At 46.3% G+C, this 27,225-nt stretch overlaps 2 protein-coding genes across 2 annotated transcripts; both read left to right on the top strand.

The window, feature by feature from the left end:
• The first annotated feature begins 1,238 nt into the window (after nucleotides 1-1,238).
• Nucleotides 1,239-15,968, top strand: LOC136423152 (probable cytochrome P450 CYP44). The gene is made up of 10 exons (XM_066411203.1): nucleotides 1,239-1,638; nucleotides 2,235-2,463; nucleotides 2,736-2,935; nucleotides 3,584-3,791; nucleotides 4,258-4,426; nucleotides 12,046-12,212; nucleotides 12,477-12,555; nucleotides 13,534-13,699; nucleotides 14,211-14,254; nucleotides 14,659-15,968. Exons 1-10 carry the CDS (start codon nucleotides 1,416-1,418, stop codon nucleotides 14,764-14,766), a joined length of 1,593 nt encoding a protein of 530 aa, XP_066267300.1. The 5' UTR covers nucleotides 1,239-1,415; the 3' UTR covers nucleotides 14,767-15,968.
• A 235-nt stretch (nucleotides 15,969-16,203) lies between these two features.
• On the top strand, nucleotides 16,204-24,144 carry LOC136423169 (probable cytochrome P450 49a1). The gene is made up of 10 exons (XM_066411226.1): nucleotides 16,204-16,585; nucleotides 18,605-18,833; nucleotides 19,229-19,428; nucleotides 19,792-19,999; nucleotides 20,496-20,664; nucleotides 21,188-21,354; nucleotides 21,836-21,914; nucleotides 22,422-22,581; nucleotides 22,734-22,777; nucleotides 23,436-24,144. Exons 1-10 carry the CDS (start codon nucleotides 16,372-16,374, stop codon nucleotides 23,541-23,543), a joined length of 1,578 nt encoding a protein of 525 aa, XP_066267323.1. The 5' UTR covers nucleotides 16,204-16,371; the 3' UTR covers nucleotides 23,544-24,144.
• Nucleotides 24,145-27,225: the final 3,081 nt, after the last annotated feature.

Genomic DNA, 27,225 nt, shown 5'->3' with positions numbered 1-27,225 from the left:
GGAGTGTTTATTGTTTCAGACCAAAGAGGTTAAAGCTATTTTTAGCCTCCTTGCTCACAAACAATGAGCAAATAGGTGAAGGACGCATATAACGGTAACAAGATGGCGGCGTTCAGCGTTTTTGAATTTTGAATCATTTGAGAGAAATCCTTATATCTAAAATGCTTAACATATTTATGGTGAGCTAAGAGTATAAGAATCTATAATATGTCACTTTCAGTCAAAAGCAAATTTGTCTTCCCTTCCTTGTCAATATTGACAAACCCATTGGTCCACACGTATTTCCTAGATTTTCCCAGTACGTTATTGCTAAATGCGTTCCATAGATATATTCGCATATATTTTCACACAAGCTGACTTCATACAAGTGTATGTTTGATTTTATAATTGGATATAACGTGTATGGTCGGAATAAAAGTTAAACAATAATAAAAACGAGGATAGCCTGATACAGTTGCGTGTCATCATTGTTTGTTCGTTCGTTTTTATTTGTTTGTTTGTTTGCTTGCTTTTGGGCTACGATCACGTCATCATCGCCCTGCAAAGGACATCCAAGCTATAGTTTGTTTATATTAAATATCTAGTAACTGAAATGAAAACAAACAACTATCAAAATCATACAAAGAGGCAAGCAACTAGCTAAAAGTTCAATTCACTTATTATCAATAACTATTTGTTTTGTTACGCTACGTGATTATTCAATCAGTGACATGCAAACAAACAGCGGTATGACATTGACCTCCCTGAACAACACAAATCCCCAATACACATTCAGGACCTCCCTCGACCATGCCCTCGACTAATCTCCAAGCAGATCTACACGGTGACCAAAAATGGTCAGTATGCTAGCCAGAGAAGCTCCAGTCAGCCAGAGAAGCACCTACGGTGCGGACTGGAGCTCATCTGGCTGACTGGAGCTTGTCTGGCTAGCATATACCATTTTTGGTCACCGTGTAGATCTGCTTGGAGATTAGCAGATCAACCCTCGACCACTAGCCAACCAAGGTCGCTGGTAAGTTGGGAGCAGTCTGACCGTAAGTTGGGAGCAGTTTTAGGCCGGGGAAAGTCTGGAGCCAATGGCCATGTGTAGCATGGGCTTACTGGTATTGAATGGTGACACATGAATCATAAACACGTAGGGGTTCACGTTGTCACCCCCATTGCCGCGTCAATAATGGTTCAGTCCACACTTGGACTTTGTCCGAACGGACGATGACCTTGCTAGTCATGACAAAAAAATTGATACTACGTAGTAGTCCGTGCGCTCGACGGCCTCCCAATCTTTCTGCAGACATCTCTCATACCCAGAGGCCTTGACAACTCTTCACCTTTCCTGACAGACAAGAAGAACCCCTAAGCTGTTGGGGCCAGCCTTAATAATCATTTAGACACCTGTTGAGTTTAAGATTGCGAGGATGTCCTTGCTACAGAGAGTTGTCGGACAGCGAGGGAGTTTGTTCCGCGTTTGCGGCGCACGAAGTCTGGCGGCTCTGAGAACGACCAACCCGGGCTACCGTCCACAGAGCACCGGGGCGGCAGAGAGCGCTGCGCACGAAACAGCCGCTCGGCCGTTCGATGAGATCCCCGGGCCGAAGGGTCTCCCCCTCATCGGGACGGCGTGGGACTACACCCCGTTTGGTACGTACCATGCCATGAGGAAGGTAGCCCTATTAAGGAAGCCATATCTTATACTGGCCTCGCCAGCAAAACTCCATTTTTGAGGCACCAACGTTGCATTTAAGGTATCTCGGTCGCTTCCTTGTTTGAACTGCTGTATGGTTACAAATAAATTATGCGTATCTAATATCCAGGCTGTTTATATGTTACCCGACCAGGTATCAAGCAGGCAGGTAGGGAGGTACCGATCCATATATGGTTGTATGTATCATTCTCAGTGACTTATGGTTGTCACGTATGCAATGTGTTGTTAGTTGTGTAACTTTTGGCTTCTTTTCAAGTGAAGTAGAAGAAATTCAGGATAGGGGAGACTAAAGGGATACAATAAATGGCAGTAATGCATGTAGCCCTATGACGCCCGCTGTGAAGGACACAGCGTTATGACCTACGACCCATGACCTGTGTCATGACGTGCCAAGCAGGGTCATGGAGCTCAAATCTCCAAGCAGATGTTTGGCACAAGGCCTTAGTAAGAACGCACTCCTCGTAAATATGTATATGTTGTCTTTCAAACGACACCGCGTCTTATTAAACCTTTACATCTTGGAACCAAGCAGGTCGATTCCCGGTCAAGACAAACATGCGGGACTCATTCAGAGAGAGAACGAGAACCTACGGGAGCATCTACCGGGAGAAACTTGGCCCGTTGGACTTGGTGGTCATCAGTGATCCCAAGGAGATCGGGAAGGTGTTCCGCAACGAGGGGAGATATCCGGAGCGGCTTCCGCTGATGAGCATCAAAACTTACCGGGAACTAAAGAAGTTGCCAGTTGGATTAGTGAACCTGTAGGTATATGAGTAGCAAGCTACTTATGCACAAACAAATGCGTATGTGTGTGTATTTGTGTGTGTGTGTGTGTGCGCGCGCGCGCGCGCGCGTGTGTGCGTGTATTTGTTCGTGAGTGCTTGTGCGTGCGCGTGTCTGTGTGTTAGTGTGTGTGTGTGTGTGTGTGTGTGTGTTATTGTCACCGTTACTGCATGTTTTGATAAACATGATAATGTGATTTAGACAACGTGTAGTGTGAAAAACAAGATCAGATTTCGTCTTTATTCCTCAGAAACGGAGAGGAGTGGCAGCGCGTGCGCAGCTCGGTTCAGAAGGACCTGATGCGACCCAAGACGGTCGGTGCGTACGCCTCTCTGCAGGATGACGTCAGCAGGGACCTGGTTGACGTCATCAGGGCTCTGACAGAGAAGGAAGACAGCGGGGGTCAAGTTCACAACTTCACCAGCTACGTGTACAGATGGGCGCTCGAGTGTGAGTATGGGAACCTACCTAGCAAGGGTTTTAAAAGAAAGATTATTGAAAGTCCCAGTTAACCATTTTGCGCCGTGCAATATGTATTGAATGTATAGAGATGATAAATGTAAACTGCAACACGGTGTATTCCGTATCAGCCGAGGTATCAGCCCTAGGCCGTCGGGCGATCCAATCCCGTGTTGTATTCTATTTATGTCATACCCACCCGACAAAACACGATTCTTTTTTCTTAATTTGAAGTTCACCAGAAGTTAAGAAAATTTGGTGTCCTTGATCTATCAAAAAATTATAACAACAACGTCCTAATCCGGTATTGGGCAAATTTTCGACAGCGGCGCTCCTGGTGCACGCGAAGCGCGTTCGAGTTTGTGCAATACGACTACGCATTCTGGCGAGGTCAGAGATCTTTTTCGTCGCGTTTGGTTGCATTGACATTTCTTTGGTTTCTGTTAAGTTTGCGGCCGAAGTTAGTCATTTTTTCGGTTCGATAACCGGGCAGCACAGAGGTGGGCCAAAGTAGAAACAACTTTTTCCAAGAAAGGCTATCCGTAAGCAACAAAATGTTCATACGCAACTCATTCGGAATTGGATATACATTGCAGTTAGAACGGGCCATCAAATTTACACATTGCCCCCCCCCCCCAGCTATCAGCGTGGTTGTGCTGGACAAGCGGCTCGGCTGCATGACCTTGGATGACCTTGAACCGGGTTCTGACGCTCAGCTTATGATTGACGGGGTCAACGACTTCTTCGATGCTTTCGTCAAACTGGAGCTGTCAGCAGTCGGTCTGTACAAGTACATCAGTACCCCCATGTGGAGGAAGTTTGAGAAGGAAATCGACCTGTGGCACACGTAAGTTAAGACTCTGAGGCTTAAACTTACTCAAGTTCTTCTTTTTACTCGACAGCGTGTTGGTACTTTTTCTGCTACATTTTATACCGAAAGCTGTCTGTACAAGTGCATCAGCAACCTTACGTGAAGGAACTTTGCAAAGGCAATGGACCAATGGCAGACGTAACTATCTGAGGTTTAAAATTTTAATTGAGTTTGGAATTCATGTAGTTCTTCTTCTAGTTTTCATATCTGTTGTTCAAAGTAGGTGGTGCATATGTTGAAGTTGTCGCAGTGCTTCACACAACGGACTTCTATCTAGGGTAATATATCTATAAAGAGAGAGATAGATAGATAGACATATATACACATAGTTTACTTTGATCATCATGCTTTTACGTTATTTTGTTAGTTCTTTTTGTCTCTCCATACTGATGAATATATACATAGATTGATTGATTGATTGATTGATTGTGTCAAACCTCAGTGTTGCTGCCAAGCTGCTGAAGGAAAAGCTGGATAAAAGTCCAGCCGAAGATGGAAAATCCGCCGAATCGGACACGGACTTCCTCCAGAGCCTGCTGTCCAGGAATGACGTCACGTTCGAGGAGGCCATGTTGACGGCCGTGGAACTCTTGTTTGGCGGGATCGACACGGTATGTTGTGGCTTGGTTTGGTTTCTTTTCATTCTTCCCCTCCAGCAAGACGTTAGTTTGCCCTCGAACGACGAAGTACAATAGCCACAAGGTCAAATCTAAGATGCAAGTAAGGCATGTCAAAAACGAGGGCTTGAATACTAATGTAAACGAACATTGGATAATAAACTTTGTGGACCATAAATGGCAAAACATGTGTCACATTGATGGAATTATTCCAGCGCACGTTACCCCTGAGTCAGCAGCCGAATTACTGCTGTAATGATAGCTACTGATGGTTCCAAATGCGCCTGTACTCATTTGAGTCAAAGCACGAACAAACAAACACAATGACGTCGTTAATTAAACAAGCAAAAAAAACCACTTCGTTTACCTGTATATGGTAAGAATTATTTGTGTTTTGGTGGACAATAATGGAAGGCTTCATAGTTTGTTCTTAATTGCCCCGAAATTTGAGATATGTCTCTTTGATCACGGTAACTTATCGAACGCCCCTCGTACATCCTCATCTGTCCCACATTTTAGTTGCTAGTGTAAAGTTCGAATAGTTGAGGCCGCCACCCCCCCGGGCGGAGAGTGGTACGACCCAAGAAAGAGAGATTCTTTGTTCTATGTTGTGTTCCTGATTATAGACCTTCTTCCCGTCACATTCGTCTCCTATCGTCTTTGACTACCATGATTGGAGTCTTACACTGATGGCAGCGGTGTTCGAACCTCCTCCGTCGATGCACTACTAATCTTACTCGTCCCTGCTGGAAAAATCGCTTCCCGCAGCTCCGTCTGGCCGATGCCCCCCTCCCCCCCGGACCACGTGCGTTCTGTTCTGAAACCTGTACGCCTCCCAGCAGAAGGTAGGCTACTGCCACATTCCCGTTCGTCCGTAGCTTGGGCTATCTCGTCGTATGACATCGACTAACAATCCGGGGGAATTTTTCATTGACTCTGAAGTTTCGTTTCCTCATTATAACCCGATGACATCGACAAACTCACGTGCACCTCTAGTGGCTTCGCCTACTCAGGCGGGTCTCACACAGCGGTTCCCCGGACCAGCTTTTACCGCTCCTACGCCTTCAGGTGCTACAGTCCAGCAACCAACACCACCTAGTACATCGTTAGAATTAGGTGTCACATTCCAACAACCACCACCACCTGATATGTCTTCAGATGTTACATACCTACTACCACCACCTAGTACATCTCCAAGTGCCACATTCCAACAACCACCACCACCCCGTACTTCGGCAGGTGCTACATACCAACCACCACCACCCGGTACTTCGGCAGGTGCTACCTACCAACCACCACCACCCGGTACTTCGGCAGGTGCTACCTACCAACCACCACCACCCGGTACTTCGGCAGGTGCTACATACCAACCACCACCACCCGGTACTTTGGCAGGTGCTACATACCAACCACCACCACCCGGTACTTCGGTAGGTGCTACATACCAACTTCCAACACCCGGTACAGCTCCAGGTGCCACATTCAAACAACCACCACCACCTGGTACGTCCGTAGGTGCTACCTACCAACTACCACCACCCGGTATGTCGTCAGGTGCTACATGGAAACAACCACCACCACCACCCGGTACGTCCGCAGGTGCTACATACCAACTATCACCACCCGGTACAGCTCCAGGTGCCACATTCAAACAACCACCACCACCCGGTACGTACGCAGGTGCTACATACCAACTACCACCACCCGGTATGTCGTCAGGTGCTACATGGAAACAACCACCACCACCCGGTACGTCCGCAGGTGCTACATACCAACTATCACCACCCGGTACAGTTTCAGGTGCCACATGGAAACAACCACCACCACCCGCACCACAGACAGGTTCCGGGCCGGTCCCAGCTACCCCACTACACCTCAAAACGCACCTACCAGCGCACTTCCTGGGCAAGGGGGAGGAAGACTTCCATGTCTGGCTTGGTAAATTTGAGGTTTACGCAGACGCCCATCAGTACACCCCTGACGTACGAGCACGTATCCTCCCCACCTTCCTGGATGGACCTGCATTAACATACTTCCATAGCCTCCAACAGGACATCCGCCGTGATTACACCAACCTCCTCGGGATGCTGTCACATGCCTTTTCTCAAGACAGGTTTACCTTCAGTTTCCAACAATCCCTAGCGCAACGGAAACGCCAACCTGGTGAGTCATTCATCGTATTCGCAGCAGAACTAGAAGAACTGGTCCGGCGTGCATACGCTACAACGCATCAAAACGCGTCAAAACGCTACAACGAGCCTGCCATCAAGGGGGTTGCCCTCCAATACTTTACACAAGGCATTGATGCTGCCACGCGCCTCCGAGTGATGGAGCGAAACCCTGCCACCATCGAAGAGGCTGCAGAGATTGCCACCCTCTACGAACAAGCAGTGGCCGCCTCTGCCCCGCGGGAAACTCGAGAGCAACCGGTGAATGCCGTTCAGCGAGACGATTTGCACACAGCCGTGGCCACCCTGACCGAGCAGGTCTCTATCCTCACCAACCTGTTCCGAAGCCAGCATCTGTCCCCAGCACCCAGGCCCTACTACGAAGCCCGCTCCGGTTCCACCTCACCTTTCCGCCAACCGCCTGCCGATCGTTCCCGCTCGCCGTACCGTAACGGTTCCTTCGCCAACAGCCGTTCACGTTCACCATACCGCGGAACTACCGACACTCGTGCCCGTTCCCCATCTCACCCATCGGACGATGTCCGCCCCAACTCCCCGTACCGTCACTCCACTGACTCGGGTTCTCGCTCGCCATACCGCCAGCCGTCTTCAGACCGCCCCAACACCCCGTACCGTCACTCCACTGGCTCGCGGTCTCGCTCTCCATACCGCCAGTCGTCTTCAGACCGCCCCAACTCCCCGTACCATCACTCCACTGACTCGCGGTCTCGCTCTCCATACCGCCAGCCGTCTTCAGACCGCAACCACTCCCGCTCACCTTCCAGATCAGTCCGTTTTGCTGACCAGGGAAACGACCTTCCTCTGATGCCGCGGGCCGGGCATCAGTAGACCAACCGCAGGCCCCCTCACAGCACCCCTCCCACCGATTCCCGCCCACATCCCACATTTCCGCCATCTTGGAGGGGTCAGCCACGAACACACTTACTGACACAGGATCAGCCATTTCCCTCATTAGCGAACAACTGTATAACTCCATCCCCCATCTGCGGTGTCGTCCCCTGATGAAGCAATTTACTCCGTGTTGGACACTATTGGAGTTATTGACCTACACATCCACCTGGGCGACCGTGAAGCAACTCATCCCGTCCATGTCGTCCGTGATGCAGATCAACCTGCCCTCCTAGGTTGGGACTTCTGCGTTTCCCAACAGGCCATCCTTGATGCTGGCAGGGGTACACTGACTATCGGAGGACAACCCCTACCACTCCTAACGTCATCTCAGCTGCTTCCCACAGTTTGTCATGCCGCTGTATGTCGCACCACCTTAGTGCCCCCGCATTCCGTCATGGCGATACCGGTCCGCCTTACACCCGGAATGGCGACACGCCCCATCCCTAATGACTACGCTGGTTTATTGGAACCACGCCCCTACACCGACAAAGGGTTCGCCATTGCCAGAACTGTCGCCACAGTCAACAACTCTGAAACCGTTTGTGAGGTGACCAACACATCAGATGAACCTGTCACGCTGAAAGCAGCCATGCCACTGGGATCCTTCCTGCCATTAGACGATGATGACATCGCCGAACAAGATCCTTTGGCCAGCACCACTCCTCCCAGTGTCGACACCACCCACCTTTCCCCGGATGAGGCGTGCCAACTCTCTGACCTCCTCCAGCGTTATTCTGATGTTTTCAGTCGTCATCCAGGGGACAGAGGTCGCACGTCCCTCGCTCAACACCGCATACTTACCCATGATGACCGGCCAATTAAACAACGACCACACAGAATGCCCATCCACCGCCAGGCCGAGGTACAACGCCAAGTCGCGGAGATGCTGGATGCGGGTGTGGTCGAGCCCAGTCAGAGCCCATGGGCCGCACCCGTAGTCCTGGTCCGAAAGAAAAATGGCACCCATCGATTCTGTGTCGACTACCGAAAATTGAACCACGCAACAGTCAAGGATGCTCATCCCCTACCCCGGACGGACGACACCATCGATGCCCTGTCGGGCTCAGCATACTTCACAACATTGGACATGACGGCCGGTTGCTGGCAGGTCCCCGTCCATCCGGACGATCGTGAGAAGACGGCCTTCACCACCGGTCGTGGCCTGTACCAATTCACAGTCATGGCGTTCGGCCTCACGAACGCGCCATCGACATTTCACCGGTTAATGGAACTCCTCCTGGCGGGATTAGACTGGAGGTCATGTCTAGCCTACCTTGATGACATTATCCTCTTTTCACGCACCTTCGAGGATCATCTCACGGTCCTGGAGGAAGTTCTTTCCCGATTCCGTTCTGCCAACTTGAAACTCAACGCCGAGAAGTGCAAGTTTGCGCAGCCAAAAGTCCACTTCCTTGGCCACGTGGTTTCCCGACATGGCGTCCAACCCGATCCAACCAACACGGACAAAGTCCGCAATTGGCCTACCCCTACCTCAATCGCTCACGTAAGATCCTTCTTAGGGCTGGCGTCCTACTATCGGAAATTCGTACGCCACTTCGCCAAGATTGCCGAGCCTCTGCACGTCCTGACAAGAAAGGGCTCATCCTTTTCCTGGTCATCAGATTGTCAGGCAGCCTTCGAGACCCTACGGGAAGCGTTGACGTCTTCACCGATCTTGGCATACCCAGATTTCAGCCGACCATTTACGCTACACACTGATGCGTCGGATTCCGCAGTTGGAGCAGTGCTTTCCCAGACCACCGACCATGGCGAACAAGTGGTCGCATACGCCAGTTGTACGCTCACTGCACAGGGGAGGCGATGGGCTACGTTCGACCGGGAGATGTGGGCCGTCGTGTGGAGCATCCGTCACTTCCGCACCTACCTCGCGGGACGGCGCTTTACTGTCATGACTGACCACAAGCCCTTACTCGGGTGGTCCAACAAGCTCACTACGCACGATCCAACAGGACGGCGTTCTAGATGGGCTGTGGAACTGTCTACATACGAGTTCGACCTTACCTACCGTGCGGGAAAAGCCAACAGCAACGCCGATGCTCTCTCGCGCCTGCCCGCGTCAGTGGCTACAGTGGCTACTGTCGACCAACCACCGACCCTACCCCAAGATCCTACGGCTGAACAGCCAACAGCGCCACTTGACAACCCTCCTGATGGTCAACTGCTGCCCCCGCCAACGGATCCCCCAGATGAACACTGGTTACCCCATGCCGATGCTCTATCGCACCTGCCAGCGTCAGTGGCCGCTGTCGACCAACCACCGACCCTACCCCACGATCCTTCGGCCGAACAGCCAACAGTGCCACTTGACGATCCGCCTGATGGTCAACTGCCGCCCCCACCGACGGATTCCCCCGACGGACACTCGTTACCTCATAAGGTACAACAGGCACAAGAGGCGGATCAGGATATTTCAGAAATCATACAATGGAAGAGACAACGCCAGGGCAGGCCCCCATGGCACACCATCAGTCGGCGAGGCCGATCTCTGAAAGCCTTGTGGGACCAGTACCATTCGCTCGTGGTCAAACGCGGTGTCCTGTACCGACGGTGGAAACCCAACGCAAATTGCCACGTGATCTATCAACGGGTGGCACCTGCAAGCCTAAGGCCCGCCATTCTGCAGGAACTACACAATGGCTCTTGCTCGGGACACTTGGGAATCACAAAAACACTGAGAAGGGTATATATCCGCTTCTACTGGCCGGGCATGAACCAAGACGTCAAGAGGTGGTATCGCGCCTGCCAACATTGTGCCACAAGGACAGCACCGACACCCTCAGCTCGAGCACCTCTGAAACCCATTCGGGCCGATGACCCGTTCAAGAAGGTGGCCATGGACTTGACCGAACTTCCGAAATCAAAAAAAGGAAATCGGTACTGCCTAGTGTTACAGGACTTCTTCACTAAATATGCTAACGCCTATGCTATTCCGCGCCAAGATGCCCCTACAGTGGCTCAAGTCCTCTTTACCCACTACATCAGAGAACATGGTGTCCCGTCCTCGCTGCACTCCGACCAAGGTCGTCAGTTCGAGGCAGATTTAATGAAAGAACTGTACGCTGCACTGGGTATCGCCAAAAGCCGCACAACCCCCTACCATCCCCAAGGGGATGGACTAGTGGAGCGCTTCAATCGAACGTTGAAAGCAATGCTCTCGAAGTATGTATCGCCTATGGGCGACGACTGGGACGACCATCTCTCTCATGTTCTACTGGCATATAACACATCTGTGCACGCCTCCACCGGCTACACGCCCTTCCTCCTCGCCCATGGAAGGGAGACAAATCTTCCCGCTGATGTGATATTTGGCACGACCCCACCGGGAGCGCCGCCCACAACCACGGCAAGGTCGTACGTCAAAACTCTGACAAGCAGTCTTCGCACAGCCTTCGCTCACGCAAGACAAAACATGCAACGAGCAAGCAGTCGCCAGAAAGCTGCATACGACTCCACTACGTCCCACAGGCCATATAAGACAGGCGACAAGGTGTGGGTCAACGATCCTACGGCGCTACGCCGAAAACTCAAACCCCGTTGGAAAGGTCCATTTGTAGTCATGGAACGGCTACACTCCGATGGAGAACCGGGGGTTACATACAGGATCAAGGACGCTCGAAGCAAACGCAGGAAAATAGTGCATTATAACAGACTGAAGCCTTGCTACACACTGCCAACCGTGGCGCAGCATCGGGATCGTCAGCTGGTGCCCACCGGCGACGCGCCGACGTCACAACTGGCGTGCGACAGCTTTGAGGACCAAGCTCCTCAACAGGCGACCTCTGTAGGAGACACTAATCAGCACACCACACGGCATGGCCGCCGAGTAACCAGACCATCAAGGTTCGCTGACTGTGTTATGGACTAAAGGCCGCCGCTTAACCTGGACTATGTCAGAGGTATTCTCGTCGACCAGATGCTAGGGCTTACAACACTGGGACTTGAGTTCACGAAGCAACCTGTGTTAGATACCAGAACATTCCATGTCAAATTCTATACCTGCTAGAATACAGTTAGAACTGTTTGTCACGGAATTATGTTGTCCACGCATAGTAGTCATGCCAAAGAAAAAGAGGTCGTTAGCTGTTATTAACGTTGGTTATGTTTAAAACAAAGATACAGGATGTTAAAGAAAGAGAAGTCGTTAGCTGTTATTAACGTTGGTTATGTTTAAAACAAAGATACAGGATGTTAAAGAAAGAAGTCGTTAGCTGTTATTAATGTTGGTTATGTTTAAAACAAAGATACAGGATGTTAAAGATACACATAACTTGGTTGAAATTCAGGAGAATTTTATTTTAGATAGGGGGGAAGAGTGTAAAGTTCGAATAGTTGAAGCCGCCACCCCCCCGGGCGGAGAGTGGTACGACCCAAGAAAGAGAGATTCTTTGTTCTATGTTGTGTTCCTGATTATAGACCTTCTTCCCGTCACATTCGTCTCCTATCGTCTTTGACTACCATGATTGGAGTCTTACACTAGCGTAATTTATCTTATAGCTTATTTATTCATTTCAGACAGGGAACACTTTGATGTTCAACCTCTTCTGCCTGGCGAAAAATCCCGAAGCCCAGAAGAAACTTTACCAAGAGATAATGGAGGTGATCTCAGCCGGTCAGCCCGTAGACGATAAGATGCTGAACAAGATGCACTATCTTCGTGCCGTGGTGAAGGAAACTTTCAGGTATACGTCAGTCTCCTAATTCAAAAGGGAATATTCAAGGTTACGTCATGAAAATACATGGATACAGACCGTATCCCTTATTAGTCTGACGTCTCCATGAGGAAAGAAAGCAGCAAAACTAACAGTGGCAATGCTAATAGGTAATACTTATTATTCATTCGTCTATTTAGCTGCTGGTTAGAACGACTACTCTTATGTTATTTGCACATGTGCCATGTACAAAGGTAGTTTATTTTTTCTCCTTTTGATTTTGAAATTTTGCAGGGTTTATCCAACTGCCCCAAACAACCTAAGAATACTGGACCGAGACATCGTGTTGTCGGGGTATGTCGTTCCTGCAAAGGTATGTCAGCCATTTTAATCAATAAACTACATCATGTATATCATTGATACATCTGGGAACATTTAATGTGATGGTATGGGGAAAATGTCTGCAACTTTGAAATAAGTAGAGACGGGTCGTTCTCAACAAGAAATGCTATATAACAATGATTACATTCTGGTGTCGGTAGCCAAACTTTTTTTCTACACAATAAGATATGGAGAAAAGACCTTTCGGCTGCCTACATATCTATGATGGCTTCCATCGGATGATTCGAACGTGCTTCGCGTGCGCCAGTTGCGCCGCAGCCGAAAATGCGAATACCAGAGGTTGCTAAAATTGACGCACATAAGATACAAGTGCCCAGGGGTGCCCAGTGACATGTCCGAACTTGCGCCCCGACGTTGTGCCCTTGGGAAAGGCACTTTACACGCATGTCCCCCCTCAGTTAGAGGGACAAGTCTCCAACGGCAGCTGTCTTCAACTGGCGGACGAGAGCAGCGCCATGCGGGCTGGCGTTATCAAGGCGGACCTCGAGTGTAAGAGTCATCCGGCAGCTCGCTGCAAGCATCCCAACCAGAACCAGCACGTCTCCCTCGAATTGGTGCCGCTGGAGAAGGCGGATGCCCAAAGTGTGTGGGTCTCAGATTCGCAACCTGTCATCCACCTTAAAGAAATTCACGCGAAGGCTACCGTGTCAATTGACACGGTCACCATACTCGATCTGTATTTGTATCTGTACTATGTATCTGTACCATGTATCTGTACTATGTATCTGAATACGAATAAAGATAATACGAGTGGTTGCCATTACAAGATACAACACAGTTTATATATCCCGCATCATCCTAGGTCCCGGCCCTCCCGGGATCCCGCGCGTAGGATATCCTCCGGCCGTCGGGCGATCTAACCCACGGTAGGGCTAGTACCTCGGGTGATACGGAATACACTGTGTTGTATTCTATATATGTATTTATATATATCTCCTCCTATCTTCAGACGAAAATCTTAATGGCTACTGACGTCATCAGCTCTCATCCGGAATACTATCCGGAACCGGAAGTCTTCAAACCGGAAAGATGGCTCCGTACGCGTGATGACGAGTCGAGCGGCGTCCAACCGTTCACCCACCTTCCGTTCGGCTACGGACCGAGGATGTGCATCGGTACGTACGGATTTTTCATGACAGGAATAAATAACAAAATAACAAAAGTTCTTTATACACAGCCAGAAAGTTACAACAGCCGACGTTTCGTTGAACGTCCGCCATCTTCGTTGGGGCAATGATGACTGGTTATACCTGGCACTGCAGCTAGGTGTCGCTGCTGCAATGCCGAGAATACGGTCCGAAACGTGATCTGGGCATTCCCCCCCCCCCCCCCCCCCCCCTACACACACACCCATGTATTTTTGCCTACATACAAACACACAAACATGCCAAGTCCGCTGCAGTACTGTTGGAAACCGCCAGGTGAACGGGTTTTCGAACTTGACCTTCCTTTGCACAACCACTATACACCTAAAAAAATCATGAAGATCCATCAAAGGTTTCTCGAGTTATGCTCTTGACGTACATACAGACCCGCCCAACAGCTGGCGTAACCGAAAACATAATCTTCTCGGCGAAGATAATAAAGGAATTTCCAATTCATCATTTGTCTTCATTTCTTTTCCAGGCCGGCGTTTTGCAGAACAAGAGCTTTATCTCGGATTGATCAGGGTAGGTTCCTTTGCCATTTATAATTAGGGGTTAAAGGTATAACCGATGAGATTAACAATATTCTTAACCTCATTTGCATAACATATTACAATCTGTACTTTCTGTTTTTTTCACCATTGTTGCAGTTTAGATAATTATGTTGACAGCATACATACCTCTCGATGTGATAAAATTTCTATATTTGTAATTAAATGAGACGAGCCGTAGTATTTGATACAAAAATATATGATTGTGTGTTCCTTGTATTTTATCTTGTTATTTCTTGTCTCCTTTGTTGTCTCACTCTACCATTTTTGCTGTGTACTGTCACAAAACATATTACCACTTCTGTTCCTTTCCTTCTTTCCAACCAACCCGTACGTACTTGGACTTGATGATGATAATGTTGATATTTTTCAATGTAGATTGTTCAGAACTTCCACGTTGGATGGTCAGGAAAAGACATGAAACAGGTGAACAGGATGATACAAGCTCCGGACAGGGACAGCTTCGTCTTTCGTAAAAGAGCTTAAACACACGTTTTACTAAGCAAGCAATACTACCGAGGGTTATATTATATATTGTATTTTATTGCCAACACATATCAATCAATCAATCAATCAATCAATCTTTATTGAGAAACCAACATTGCAGGCATGTCAGGGAACACATCTGAATTTCATTAGATTCTTACAATTTAATAAGTACGTTAAAATAATATCAGTGGGTCAGATTAAAACTACATCACACAATTCATATTTAGGGACTTATATACAGTTAAAGGTTTTCTTTAGACGAACACAGACGAGTAAAGCGTACATGGGCCTCAAACCAGGCTTTGCGAGTCCCTCAGAGCCCTCACGATGTACGTGTCTCTGTGCCTTTTGGTCTTACTGAGTGGAAGTTTGTATTTGGTTTTCTTGTTCCTCAGATTGTAGTCAGGCTTCTCTCTAGGTGGAAGGAAGACATTACAATTGTCATAAAACTACATAACATATCTATGGCATAGATTTGAAATTAATCAGACCAAAATGGTTGAAATGAGAAAATACAGGGAAATGCTAATATACTTGTCAAAATACATAGTATGGGATGACAATGTACTTTGGTGTATTGGTGGAACCTCTAACTTTAAGGCATTAGTCTCATACATTTTCCAATATGTATGTTTAATTGTATAATTGGATATAACGTGAATGGTGTGGTAAAATGAGAAGAGGCTGATACAGTGTTTACTAGTGTTTGTTTGTTTGTTTTTGTTCAGTATTTGGACGCACCTGCGCCTCAGCTTTTGGGCTAATGTCTCACCTACAATGCCATTGGCGTCATCGTCAATATCAAATGTTAGGCATTAGTCTCATATATTTTCGTATATGAGCAATGCAGGGTTTGTGACAATATGTCCATTTTTTTTTTTCAAATTTTTAATCATTTGAGAGAAATTCTCAATATGTAAGATTATAGACAAGAATATGGTGAGCTACTTATATCAAAACATTTGTGACATGCAACCAAAAAATGAGGTTCGCCTTATATTATTTTTAGACAAAAGTAACAAATCCTCTGGTCAACAGATGTTTGTGGAATTTCCCGTTATGTCATTGTCAATTGCCTTCCATCGATATATTCATATACATTTTAATACGAATTGATTTCATACAAATGCAGTTTTGATTGTACGATGGTTATACATGTAACGTGAATTATGTTAATAAAAGTTTAATGCATGCGTTGATATGTGATCAGTTTTTGTTTGTTTGTTTGTTTGTTTGCTTGTTTGTTTGTTTGTTTGTTTGTTTGTTTGCCCAGTGTGTGGAATTCGAAGCACCAGTGCCTAGGCTTTTTGAGGACAATACAAACTGATATTGGCAAAATTTACCTGTAAACAACATACAGGTCTTTAAATCGTACAATACATGTGCAGGTTGTCATTCCCCCATCTGCCTCAATAATGGTTCAGTCCGTGCGTGCTGACCCGTGCGTACGGTCGACGACCTCCCACTCTTCGTGCAGGGGCCTTTCATATTCTCACCGCTTAAGACAGACAACAAGGAACCCTTAACTGGCCTAGGGAGGGCCTTACTGATCATTTAGACACCTGCTGTGTCTTAGCCTATGTCTCACACCGACTTGTGAAGATGTCCCTGCTACAGAGAGTAGTCGGACAGCGAGGGAGTGTGTTCCGCATTTGTGGCGCACGAAGTCTGTCGGCTCTGAAAACGACCTACCGTCCACAGAGCACCAGGGCGGCAGAGAGCGCTGCGCACGAAGCAGCCGCTCGGCCGTTCGATGAGATCCCCGGGCCGAAGGGTCTTCCCCTCATCGGGACGGCGTGGGACTACACCCCGTTTGGTACGTACCATGCCATGAGGAAGTTACATGTAACGTTAGTCCGAAGGAAGCCATATTGACTGTCATCCCTTGCAAGCTCCACGACTGTGAGCAGGCAATTTTGAGGCTTATTTTCTGATGCCATATCAGTTCTAACTGCATTTAGTTATGTGAGCAGAGTGACGTTACAAGATATGGAACAGATATGGCATCAGAACAAAGCAATCATATTAATAGCCTCATAAAAAACGACTGCCTGCTCACTCGTGAGTCTACTAATTTGTCGTGTTGTGCTCAGTATAGGGCCGGGAGACTAAAGGGTAAGCGCCTGCGCCTTGACCCCACGATGTAAAAAAACATGGTTTAAACAATTGAAAATTCTTTTTACAGGTTTGCATAGCAAAACCTTTGTTGGATCCGTTGGCATGTGTGGTGGCCGCCATCTTGATTTTGTGACGTCGCAGGAATGGGGGGGTCGCTAGTGTTCTCTCTATTTTTAACAAATCGGCACACAACTATCACACATTCAACTCAAATAAAATGAAAAATTCAATACCAATTCATATTCATAAAAAGACCCCGTAATCGCTAAACTAACATAGCAAACCTGAAGTATATGTAGCACAAATACTTAATTCTAGTTTGGTGGGATTTTTGTGTGAAATCTGTGCAATATAGGGTTGGCTGTGGTAGGATAGACCCTGTATTTGCTGAATTAGTTGAAATAAATGGTCTTTCTCTACCTTGTGGGTTTTGGAACCCCCCTGGTATAGTGGGATGGTCTTCAACTGGGTGTCTGAAGCATGTAGGACCTATCCAAGGGTTCTGATTAGGGGGGTTTATCTGGAGAAAAGCCGTATGGAATTTGTCAGGGATGAATCTGATGACAGTCGACATAACTGGTTAGTATTTGAGGGCTAGTTATTGTAGTCTGATGTTTTGATTCCTGAGATAATGACACCTTTTTCTTAACTTCTCCATAGGGCTACATGCATTCTGCCATTTTTTGGCTTCATTTCAAGTTAAGGTAGAAGAATGTTCAGAAAATCACGCCCTCTGAAATTCATGTATGTGAAGGACTTTGGTCATGACGTCACAGTAACCCAACCAGGGTCCAGAATGAGCTCATATCTCCAAGCAGATGTTTGACACCTTTTACCCATTTTGTATCAGCGTTTTGTATATCCTTCGTTTGGTACTCTTCCTTATTTCTTACAAGGAAACCTTTACAGTACTATCAATCTACTTGTTAAGATATTTAGAGTAGATTACTGCATGAATTAAGCTACAGTGCATGTGGAGATTGTATTTGATAAAAATATATAGCCAGAATAGCAACATGACGTAATTGTACCAGATGACCAGAAATGACCTAGCATAGTTATACTGCATGTTGGGTTGTTTTCTAGTGTAGCACAGCCTAGTTATAAAAGATGATGACGATTTACAACCATTGTTCGTTCTAATGTTTCGTTTCGTTTCAAGGCATCCTCATTTGAGGTGAAGATTAGAAAAAAAAACGCTTTTTCAAGTAGCTACATGTACTGCAATGCGACGTCGCTACGGCTCGCGTTTTTGGCCAAGCAAACCGGGCCACCCCTACTCTTCTCGATAAGTGTGTTGGGTTATTTTACGTGCAGAAGTTTGACGCTTGAGGCTAATGCCTGAAACTCCCTCATACACGGGACCACCGGCTTTACGTCACCATCCGAAATGATTAATGCAATCCCTTTCAACATGTCCGAGCTGGAGTCGACCCCTAGGATCGAACTCTGGCCCACGGAATTTGATGCAGATGGCGAAGCAGCGGGGTTGCGTTACCGCTTGCGCCACGGGGACATGTCTAATGTTGAACATACATTTTAAACTTATAATTAAAGCCAATGTTGTGCGTATATCCTTCAGGACAGTATGCACAAGGCCAACAACGATTTATGACTAAAACAAAGCTGAATTTTCACTCCAAGTGACCACTTTTTGGTACACCTGATTGTGAGGTAGCCTATCCGACGGCACTGAAGTTATATATTTTTCTGTCAGGTCAATTTCCGCTCAAGACAAACCTGCGGGGTTCATTCAGGGAGAGAACGAAGACCTACGGGAGCATCTACCGGGAGAAGATCGGTCCGATGGACTTGGTGGTCATCAGTGATCCCAAGGAGATCGGGAAGGTGTTCCGCAACGAGGGGAGATATCCGGAGCGGCTTCCGCTGATGAGCGTGAAAATTTACCGGGAACTAAAGAAGCTGCCACTTGGAGTAGCAATCCTGTACGTACTTAGAAGGGCCCGTTTATTGCTATGGACGCACATACGCTGGAACGCACACACACACACACACACACACACACACACACACACACACAAAAGAAGACACACACACACAAACACACACTTACACACACGGGGTCAGCATGTGTGTGTGTGTGTCCGTCTGTGTTTTTTTTTTCGGTGTTTGTCTGCCTGTGTGTTTACTGCGTATCTGTGTGTGTGTTTGTCTGTGTGTTTACGGTGTGTGTGTGTATGTGGTCATGTTTTCATCGTGACTCATCGTCGTTTCCGATTGTTTTGACAAACTAAAATAATATGACTTAGATTGAGACATTGCAGAAATGAATTAACAAACTCGGGTTTTGTATTTCTTTCTTTCTTTATCTATTTCTCAGAAACGGGGAAGAGTGGCAGCGCGTGCGCAGCTCGGTTCAGAAAGAAATTATGCGGCCCAAGACTGTCGGTGCGTACGCCTCCCTGCAGGATGACGTCAGCAGGGACTTGGTTGACGTCATCAGGGCTCTGACAGAGAAGGAAGAGAGTGGAGGGCAAGTTCACAACTTCATCAACTACGTGTACAGATGGGCGCTAGAGTGTGAGTATGAAAAGAATGTTCTTCGCAAGGCAGCTCGTCTTGGCAGGTTTCGGGCCGGCTGTTTGGAGCATTTCAACTCTTTGATGTTTAACTATCATTTTCATATTTCACTCCATACCGCACGTAAGGCAATTTCGTATAGGGTCGAATTTGGGAAAACTCTATTTCGGATTGGAATAAATTTTCAAACGTTCTACTTTGGACCTAAATCATTTTTGCAATGCTCTTTTTTTTGCACAGGGGTGGTCTTGAAAGAGTCCACTTTTGCATGGGAGGGCAATGGAGTGAAATATGTTGTACTTGCTTGCAAATGATGCCTTTCTAGTTTTCCATCTCATTTTACATCTTGCCGATCTATGCCAGCGATCAGCGTGGTTGTGCTGGACAAGCGGCTCGGCTGTCTGACCTTGGATGACCTTGAACCGGGTTCTGACGCACAGCTGATGATCGACGGGGTCAACAACTTCTTCAGAAACCTGGTCAAGCTGGAGCTGTCAGGAGTCGGTCTTTACAAGTACATCAGTACACCGACGTGGAGGAAGTTCGAGAAGGCCATGGACCAATGGCACTTGTGAGTAATAGTCTTTATGCCATATCTGGGCCGGGATAACGTTCGATAACGTTTTTCCGGACCCGTCTACATTTTACCGTGTTGCCTGGCCTTAAAAGTCGTTTTGCAAGCCTTAGGGTTTTCATCCAATGATTCGGACGCGCTCCACATGTTGCCGGTTATGCCGATGTTGAAATTTTGAATACCGGATTCTGAAGTTGGAATCTATGTTCATTCTCTGAGCTTCTGGCGCGTATTTCGCTTTGATATGTGTGTATTATTAGGGCTTGAATGACACAATGGCATAAATACAAAACAAGACAAACCTCAAAGCCAGGGGAGTTGTGATTTCCGGTAAATTCTCAGGGCCTTCATAGATATTAGAAAAAAAATCCATGGCATACATATTCTACAGCAGCTATCAATATGATGATTTTATAATATTTTTCAGTCAAATCATTCCAACTTCCCCCTTTTGTTGTCATTCATATGAATGGCTATCTAATTATAATTTCAGTGTTGCTGCAAAGTTGCTGAAGGAGAAGCTTGTTAAAAGTGCAGCCGAAGAAGGGACACCGACCGAGTCGGACACGGACTTCCTCCAGAGCCTCTTGTCCAGGAATGACGTCACGTTCGAGGAGGCCATGCTAATGGCGGTGACCCTCCTGGCTGCCGGGATCGACACGGTATATACTCTAATATTCGGGTTGAGATCGCGATCTGGCGCAATCGACATTTTACCGGTAGAGATCGCGATCTGGCGCAATCGACATTTTACCGGTAGAGATCGCGATCTGGCACAATCAACATTTTACCGGTAGAGATCGCGATCTGGCACAATCAACATTTTACCGGTAGAGATCACGATCTGGCACAATAGACATTCTACCGGTAGAGATCGCGATCTGGCACAATCAACATTTTACTGGTAGAGATCGCGATCTGGCACAATCAACATTTTACCGGTAGAGATCGCAATCTGGCACAATCAACATTTTACCGGTAGAGATCGCGATCTGGCACAATCAACATTTTACCGGTAGAGATCGCGATCTGGCACAATCAACATTTTACCGGTAGAGATTGCGATCTGGCACAATCAACATTTTACCGGTAGAGATCGCGATCTGGCACAATCGACAATCTACTGGTAGAGATTGCATAAACTCTCTTCATTCATACCTTTATCTATTTTCAAATCTATTTCAGACAGGGAACACCTTGATGTTTAACCTCTTCTGCCTGGCGAAAAATCCCGAAGCTCAGGAGAAACTTTACCAAGAGATCATGGAGGTGGTTCCAGCCGGACAGCCTGTGGACGATAAGATGCTGAACAAGATGCGCTACCTTCGTGCTGTGGTGAAAGAAACTTTCAGGTACGTTTAGGCTTTACAACCTTCATAAATCTTGCTTCTTGTAACAGGAATATTAAACAGGTATCCCTTTGGACGCGGGCACGTTTGTGAGCTCACTGCAACTGAGCAATTCAACAGAGGGCTCAACGAATTTCATCGAAAAGGAAAGAAACTTTAATTTACGCTTCGTGTGTTTCGTTGTCTTTTTAGTCATACACATTTGGATGGTATTCCCATGATGAAGTCATTGGTAACAAAAATCCAACTCAGGTCGCAGCGAGGTCACCAACGTACCGCACGTCCAGTAAAATATCCGCTAAAGTCCTCGCTAAAGTGAAAGTTTTTGACTTGTGTGGTTTATATCGAAAGAAGAGATGCGCCGTTGAAGGCCTAGCTACTCACCGGGCCTTCTTTAAGGTGTCTTGCACGAAGTATATGACATTCCTACGAAGTTTATGAGAAACGAATAACATCTTTACCTTAATCTTCTCGAAATTTTCAGGCTTTTTCCAACTGCTACTAGCAACGTGAGAAAACTGGACCGAGACGTCGTGTTGTCAGGATACGTCGTCCCTGCGAAGGTATGTAAATAGTGTCGGGAGCTGAACTGTATTTCGACGATTTCGGGAAAAATCTATGGAAATCATCTTCCGGTCCCCTATGGACTAACCATGGACTTCCTCAGTTACATTATCCCGAATGTAGCATCCTTGCAGGAAGTACTATAAAACACAACTTCAACAAGGCACAAACAGCACATGTTGTGGAATTTTAAGCAAAATGTGCGGTGTGCATTTCTTTTACTTCGGTTTTTGACAGACAAGGACGACGTGGCACTGCACTCAAGTTGTATTAACATTGCCACGTCCAGCTAACAACAGTCCCATTTTAGACACCTGGGCGAAGTGGCGATATGCCTTTGCCAAGGGCACAACATCGGTGGCGTCAGGGGGATTCAAACTCGGGACCTCTTGGTTCTGGGCCGAACACCCTGCCGTTACGCCACACGACCCCACGTGTATATTGATAATGTACCAAATACTTTTCTTCTATACATAAGTCAAGTCATACCTTGAAATTTCCTTCAGACAACGATCTTAATGGCTCACGACGTCATCAGCTCTCTTCCGGAATACTATCCGGAACCGGAAGTCTTCAAACCGGAAAGATGGCTCCGTGATGACGAGTCGAGCGGCGTCCAACCGTTCACCCTGCTGCCGTTCGGCTACGGACCGAGGATGTGCATCGGTAGGACTTTCCTGGAAGTCTTCCTGGATTTAAGTGAATTTTATCCTGGATTGAATTTTTCAATTTTCTAAATGTGCGCTTAATTGGGCATTTGTTTTTAGTCATTTTATTTGGTATCGTGTTTATTTTGTTATTATTGATTTCCTCCGCAGGCCGGCGTTTTGCAGAACAAGAACTACATCTCGGGTTGATCAGGGTAGGTTACTTTGCCTTTGAAGGGTTAACTCTCGTTCTCCTTTAAATGTGCAGGTTTTGTAATTTCCGTTATCGTTTGAAAATAAGACGTTCTTGACATTAAGATTTGCGACATATAGGGTGCCAAACTGTCGTTTTTATGACGACTTAAAATTATTCTTGCTTACTAAACGTCTTACTTCAAACGGTAACGGAAGTTAAAAAATGTGTACATTTGAATGAGAACATGCACTAGCGTTGAAGGTAAAATCAATGACATCAATAAAATATTCTTTAACCTCCTTGTGATAGAATACTACAAACTTTGTTTTCCATTTTTGACTCTTGTTCAGTTGACCTTTTTGCAGTATAAATACATCGACATCATATAGACCTCTCGTTATGATGAATTTCTTTTGTACTTAAATGAGACGAGCCGAAGTATTTTATACAAAAGTGTACGTGTATAATTTGTATGTTGTACTGTTCTATCTTTTATTTCTTGTCCATTTTGCGTCTCATTACACCATTTTTGGGGTGCACTGTTACAAAACGTAAAACCTTTTCAGTTCCTTTCCGGAATTCCTTCGTTTCAACCATACCGTATACGTAATTGATGACGATGATGATGATGATAATAATGATGTTGATGATGATGATGATGATATTTTTCAATGTAGATTGTTCAGAACTTCCACGTTGGATGGTCGGGAGAAGACATGAAACAGGTGAACAGGATGATACAAGCTCCGGACAGGGACAACTTCGTCTTCCGTAAAAGAGTTTAAACACAAGTTTTACTAAGCAAACAATATTACCCATGGTTACATTATACATTGTGTCTAATTGCCAACACATATCAACAAAGAATCATAAAACTACATATTTATAGCATAAAATTAATCTGACCGCACTGGTTTTAATGAGAAGTTAAAAGCAAATGCTTTATACTTGACAAAGTACAAGCTGTACGGAAAGACAATGTATTTTTACAATATTGGTGAAATTTCTAAAATTAAGGCATTAGTCTCTTATATTTTCATATAAGAGCAACGTAGAGATTATCATACATCACTATATTTTTGAATTTGCTATTTGAATCATTTCAGAGAAATCTTTGTATATAAGTTAAGATGATAGACATGTATTTGGTGAGCTGCGCATATAAAGATTTTCGCACATGCAATAAAAAGTGACATTCGTCCTCCCTTAGTTACTATATGGACCCTCCCGTTATGGTATTGTGAATTGCGCTCCATAGATATAATCGCATACATTATCATACAAACTGATTACATACAGATATGGTTTTAATCGTATGATTGGTTATAACGTGAAGGGTGTGAATAGAAGTTTAGCAATAGTAAAAACAAGAAGTGCCTGATGCAGCGATGTATGTTTGTCAATGTTTGTTTCTTTGCTTTTGGGCTACGATCACGTTATCATCGACATGCAAAGGAAATAGTTTGTTCAATTGCATATCCCGTAAACTGCAATAAACAAGCAAATAAAACAAAGAGGCAAGTAGATAGCAAAAAGTTCAATTCACTCATTATCAATTACTATTTGTTTTTTACTCTACGTGATCATTCGATAAGCGGCATACAAACCAATAGCGGTAAAACATTAACCATCCTAATCAACATATAGCCCTAGTTACACATCCGTGACCTTGCCCCCCGACCGCTAGCCAACCAAATTCACCGGCACGTTGGGAGCAGTCTGATCAGTTTTAGACCACGCCTAACTTTCGCGTCAATAATGGTTCAGTCCGAACTCGGCCTTTGTCCTACCTGACGATGACCTTGCTAGTAGGTTGGCAAACATTTTCGCGGTGGTTTTAAGTTCGCGCTGAATTCCGAAGAGCGAAAAAAACGAAAACCGCGAACATAAATTGAACCACCGCGAACATTTCTGCATTTATAGTAAGCCCACTCGTAGATTCGAGTACGCATGTGCAATGTTACCCTGGGCGCCAGACTAGTACCGGGTCGCTAGCGATTTCCTTCGGTGGCCCAAGAACAGTCGGTGTTAATCAACGCTCCGGAGAGTTGAGCCCGTGGGAGTGAACCGCGCCCCTTTTACTGTTGGTAGGGCCGGTCAAACTCCCCGGCTAGAAATCCCCCCGGTGCGCTAATTAGGGTTCTGCGGGCTGGGGTCTCTGTGCCGCCGAATGAACTGACTACAAGGTACCGGCCAAAGGGAACCGGCTAAAAGGCCCCATAAACAGTCTGGAACCCAGGGTGCAATGTGAAAGGTCTGGGTCAGTGGGTAAGGGTGAAGGCCTCTGAACGGTAAACAAAACCCGTCTGGGCATTGTTATGCCAATAGACACAGGTAGAGATAAGAACTGTTTACGAGCCAACGGCCTTCGCCTTCTACACTGCACATGCGTACTCGAATCGACGACTCGAGTGGACTTTAAGGTATGAGCACACAGTATTTCGCCGCGACCCCCGGAGTCTGTGACGTAGCGGTAAGAGAATAGTGCGCCCTAAATGTTGAACCGTATGTAAAAACGTTGACGTGAATGCCAGCGAGGCATAACCTTTACTATATGGTAGTATAATAAGTGGGCTTTTAGATCGTAGGGATGAGATTGTAAAGTTTTCCCATTCGGCGTATAAATGCGCAGCTGCCTGCCCGGGTGAGTCGGCTTCACTTCCGCATGACCCCGCATGACCCCGCATGACCCCATATCATAGTGGCCGTCACATTGTTAAAAAACTATAACTTGTTTTGGTTGTCAGTTATTTTGTAGATCGTATCTTCGACTTCAACATATTGGTTCGTCGTGATTTTGTAGGGTACCCTACTATTATTATTTTATTCACGTCGATGTCGGTCACTTCGTGGTCCTTAACTATATAGAAACCCCCATAGGCCGAAAACTGTGTTCTACTACCTTGAACCACATCGGGAATTGGCCAAAAACGGGCCAACGACGTTATATACCACCGAATTTGCATGCTATATCAACCATTGGCGTTGGTTCGCTTGGAATGCACCAGTTGTTTTCACCGTCAAACTGTCGTATCCATGGCAACGGTCACTATAAGCGCCTCCCTATTCTGAAACTATGGGACTTGGCGTGGAAGTGGCATTGGTCAGAGACACGTCTCCCCCCCCCCCCTTTTTCTGGCGCAACTAAACCTAAACCCGACTCTAAATGACTCAGAACGTTATGAACCGATGAACGCTTTTCAGAACAAAAAATTAACCAGAATAGTAAATTTGTCCAGATAGCGAGACCACTAAACCGCCCCTCAGATAGGCCGTGTACGGGGCCTACACCTATGCAGGGCGCCAAAGTGCAAAGTTGGCGATATCCCAAGAACCATTCGGATTTCTGAGCTAAAATCTGGTCCAAATCTCCAGCTTGAGTTGTTTTATTGCTGGGAACGCCTTGTTCTGAGGGTATTTCTATAGCGTGCTACCGCCGTGTCGTACAGAAGGGTAGTCCGTGAAACTATTGCTGTTGTGGTATGGCTTCTTACCAGGAATGGAAGGCCTGATACACGAAATTGAATATTTATTTATTCATTAATTTTCCGGGCCCGGAACTACAAGAACGACCAATGGAAAACAAGACTCGCCGCAAGAAAGCCACGTTCGTGAAGTGCCAACGATCTCGGCTAGCGTGTTATTAAAGGCTGGCGTGTTATTAAACGACCCCCGGGATGGGGTGGGTTGAAGAATGAGGTCAGTCGATATAGTCGGATAATGTTTTGCCACACAATCGTAGAACTCGTAACACAGGATATACAGGGTATACAGGGTACTGCCACTGACCCTATCCAGACTGGGCTTTTTTGGGATATCTGGGACGGGGGAGGGGACTCATTCGGCCCCAGCCTCATAACTTCTGAACGGTGTGATGTATCATTCCCAAATTTGTAGGGAGTGATGGTTATGTAAAGTTTTATAATTCCTAGAATTTTGGTGACGTTATGACGTAATATGACGAAATTATGACGTCCTTGATGTGATTTTATTGGCTAAATAGGGAATTCACCTGGTAATATCTAAAGGTAGTAAACAAAATAGTATGTATTGTTTTAACGTCGGCGATTACACAAAGTGAAATGCAACACTAGGTGCTGTGTCTTCCATCCAGTCCTTGCACATCTGGAATTCCCAGTTCTTTCTTCTTGTTCTTTTCTTTTCTTTAAAGGAGTCCACTCCAGGAGGGAGTGTTCTTTTCCACTAAATCATGTATCAATGAATAAATAATCAGCTGACTTTTTACAGAATTCCGCTGGTGGTGAATTACACAAGGTGTGTTTTGTGAAATAATATGTAACTCACTAAATCCGTACAGACCCTACCCATGTATTCCCTATACGTACATATATACCCACTTCCTTCATCGTGAATTTTTTTGGCATAAATGAGGGGGGCTAAGCACAATCAGAAGGCCAGTTGTTACTAAGATATAAAGGAACATATAGCAAGACAATGTTCCTAGCC

Source organism: Branchiostoma lanceolatum, chromosome 1 (genome assembly GCF_035083965.1).
Source record: "Branchiostoma lanceolatum isolate klBraLanc5 chromosome 1, klBraLanc5.hap2, whole genome shotgun sequence".
Taxonomy (NCBI): Eukaryota; Metazoa; Chordata; class Leptocardii; order Amphioxiformes; family Branchiostomatidae; genus Branchiostoma; species Branchiostoma lanceolatum.
Note: the sequence above shows the minus strand (reverse complement) of the source record. Positions and strands in the feature narration are given on the sequence as shown.

What these genes read in the sequence shown, in the direction of transcription:
- LOC136423152 (XM_066411203.1), top strand. Translation starts at nt 1,416, where the DNA reads ATGTCCTTGCTACAGAGAGTTGTCGGACAGCGAGGGAGTTTGTTCCGC. An exon ending in GAAATCGACCTGTGGCACAC is followed by an intron (nt 3,792 to 4,257) that starts GTAAGTTAAGAC and finishes GTCAAACCTCAG; the next exon opens with TGTTGCTGCCAAGCTGCTGA. An exon ending in GGTATGTCGTTCCTGCAAAG is followed by an intron (nt 12,556 to 13,533) that starts GTATGTCAGCCA and finishes TCCTATCTTCAG; the next exon opens with ACGAAAATCTTAATGGCTAC.
- LOC136423169 (XM_066411226.1), top strand. Translation starts at nt 16,372, where the DNA reads ATGTCCCTGCTACAGAGAGTAGTCGGACAGCGAGGGAGTGTGTTCCGC. An exon ending in GTGGTGAAAGAAACTTTCAG is followed by an intron (nt 21,355 to 21,835) that starts GTACGTTTAGGC and finishes CGAAATTTTCAG; the next exon opens with GCTTTTTCCAACTGCTACTA. An exon ending in TACATCTCGGGTTGATCAGG is followed by an intron (nt 22,778 to 23,435) that starts GTAGGTTACTTT and finishes TTTTCAATGTAG; the next exon opens with ATTGTTCAGAACTTCCACGT.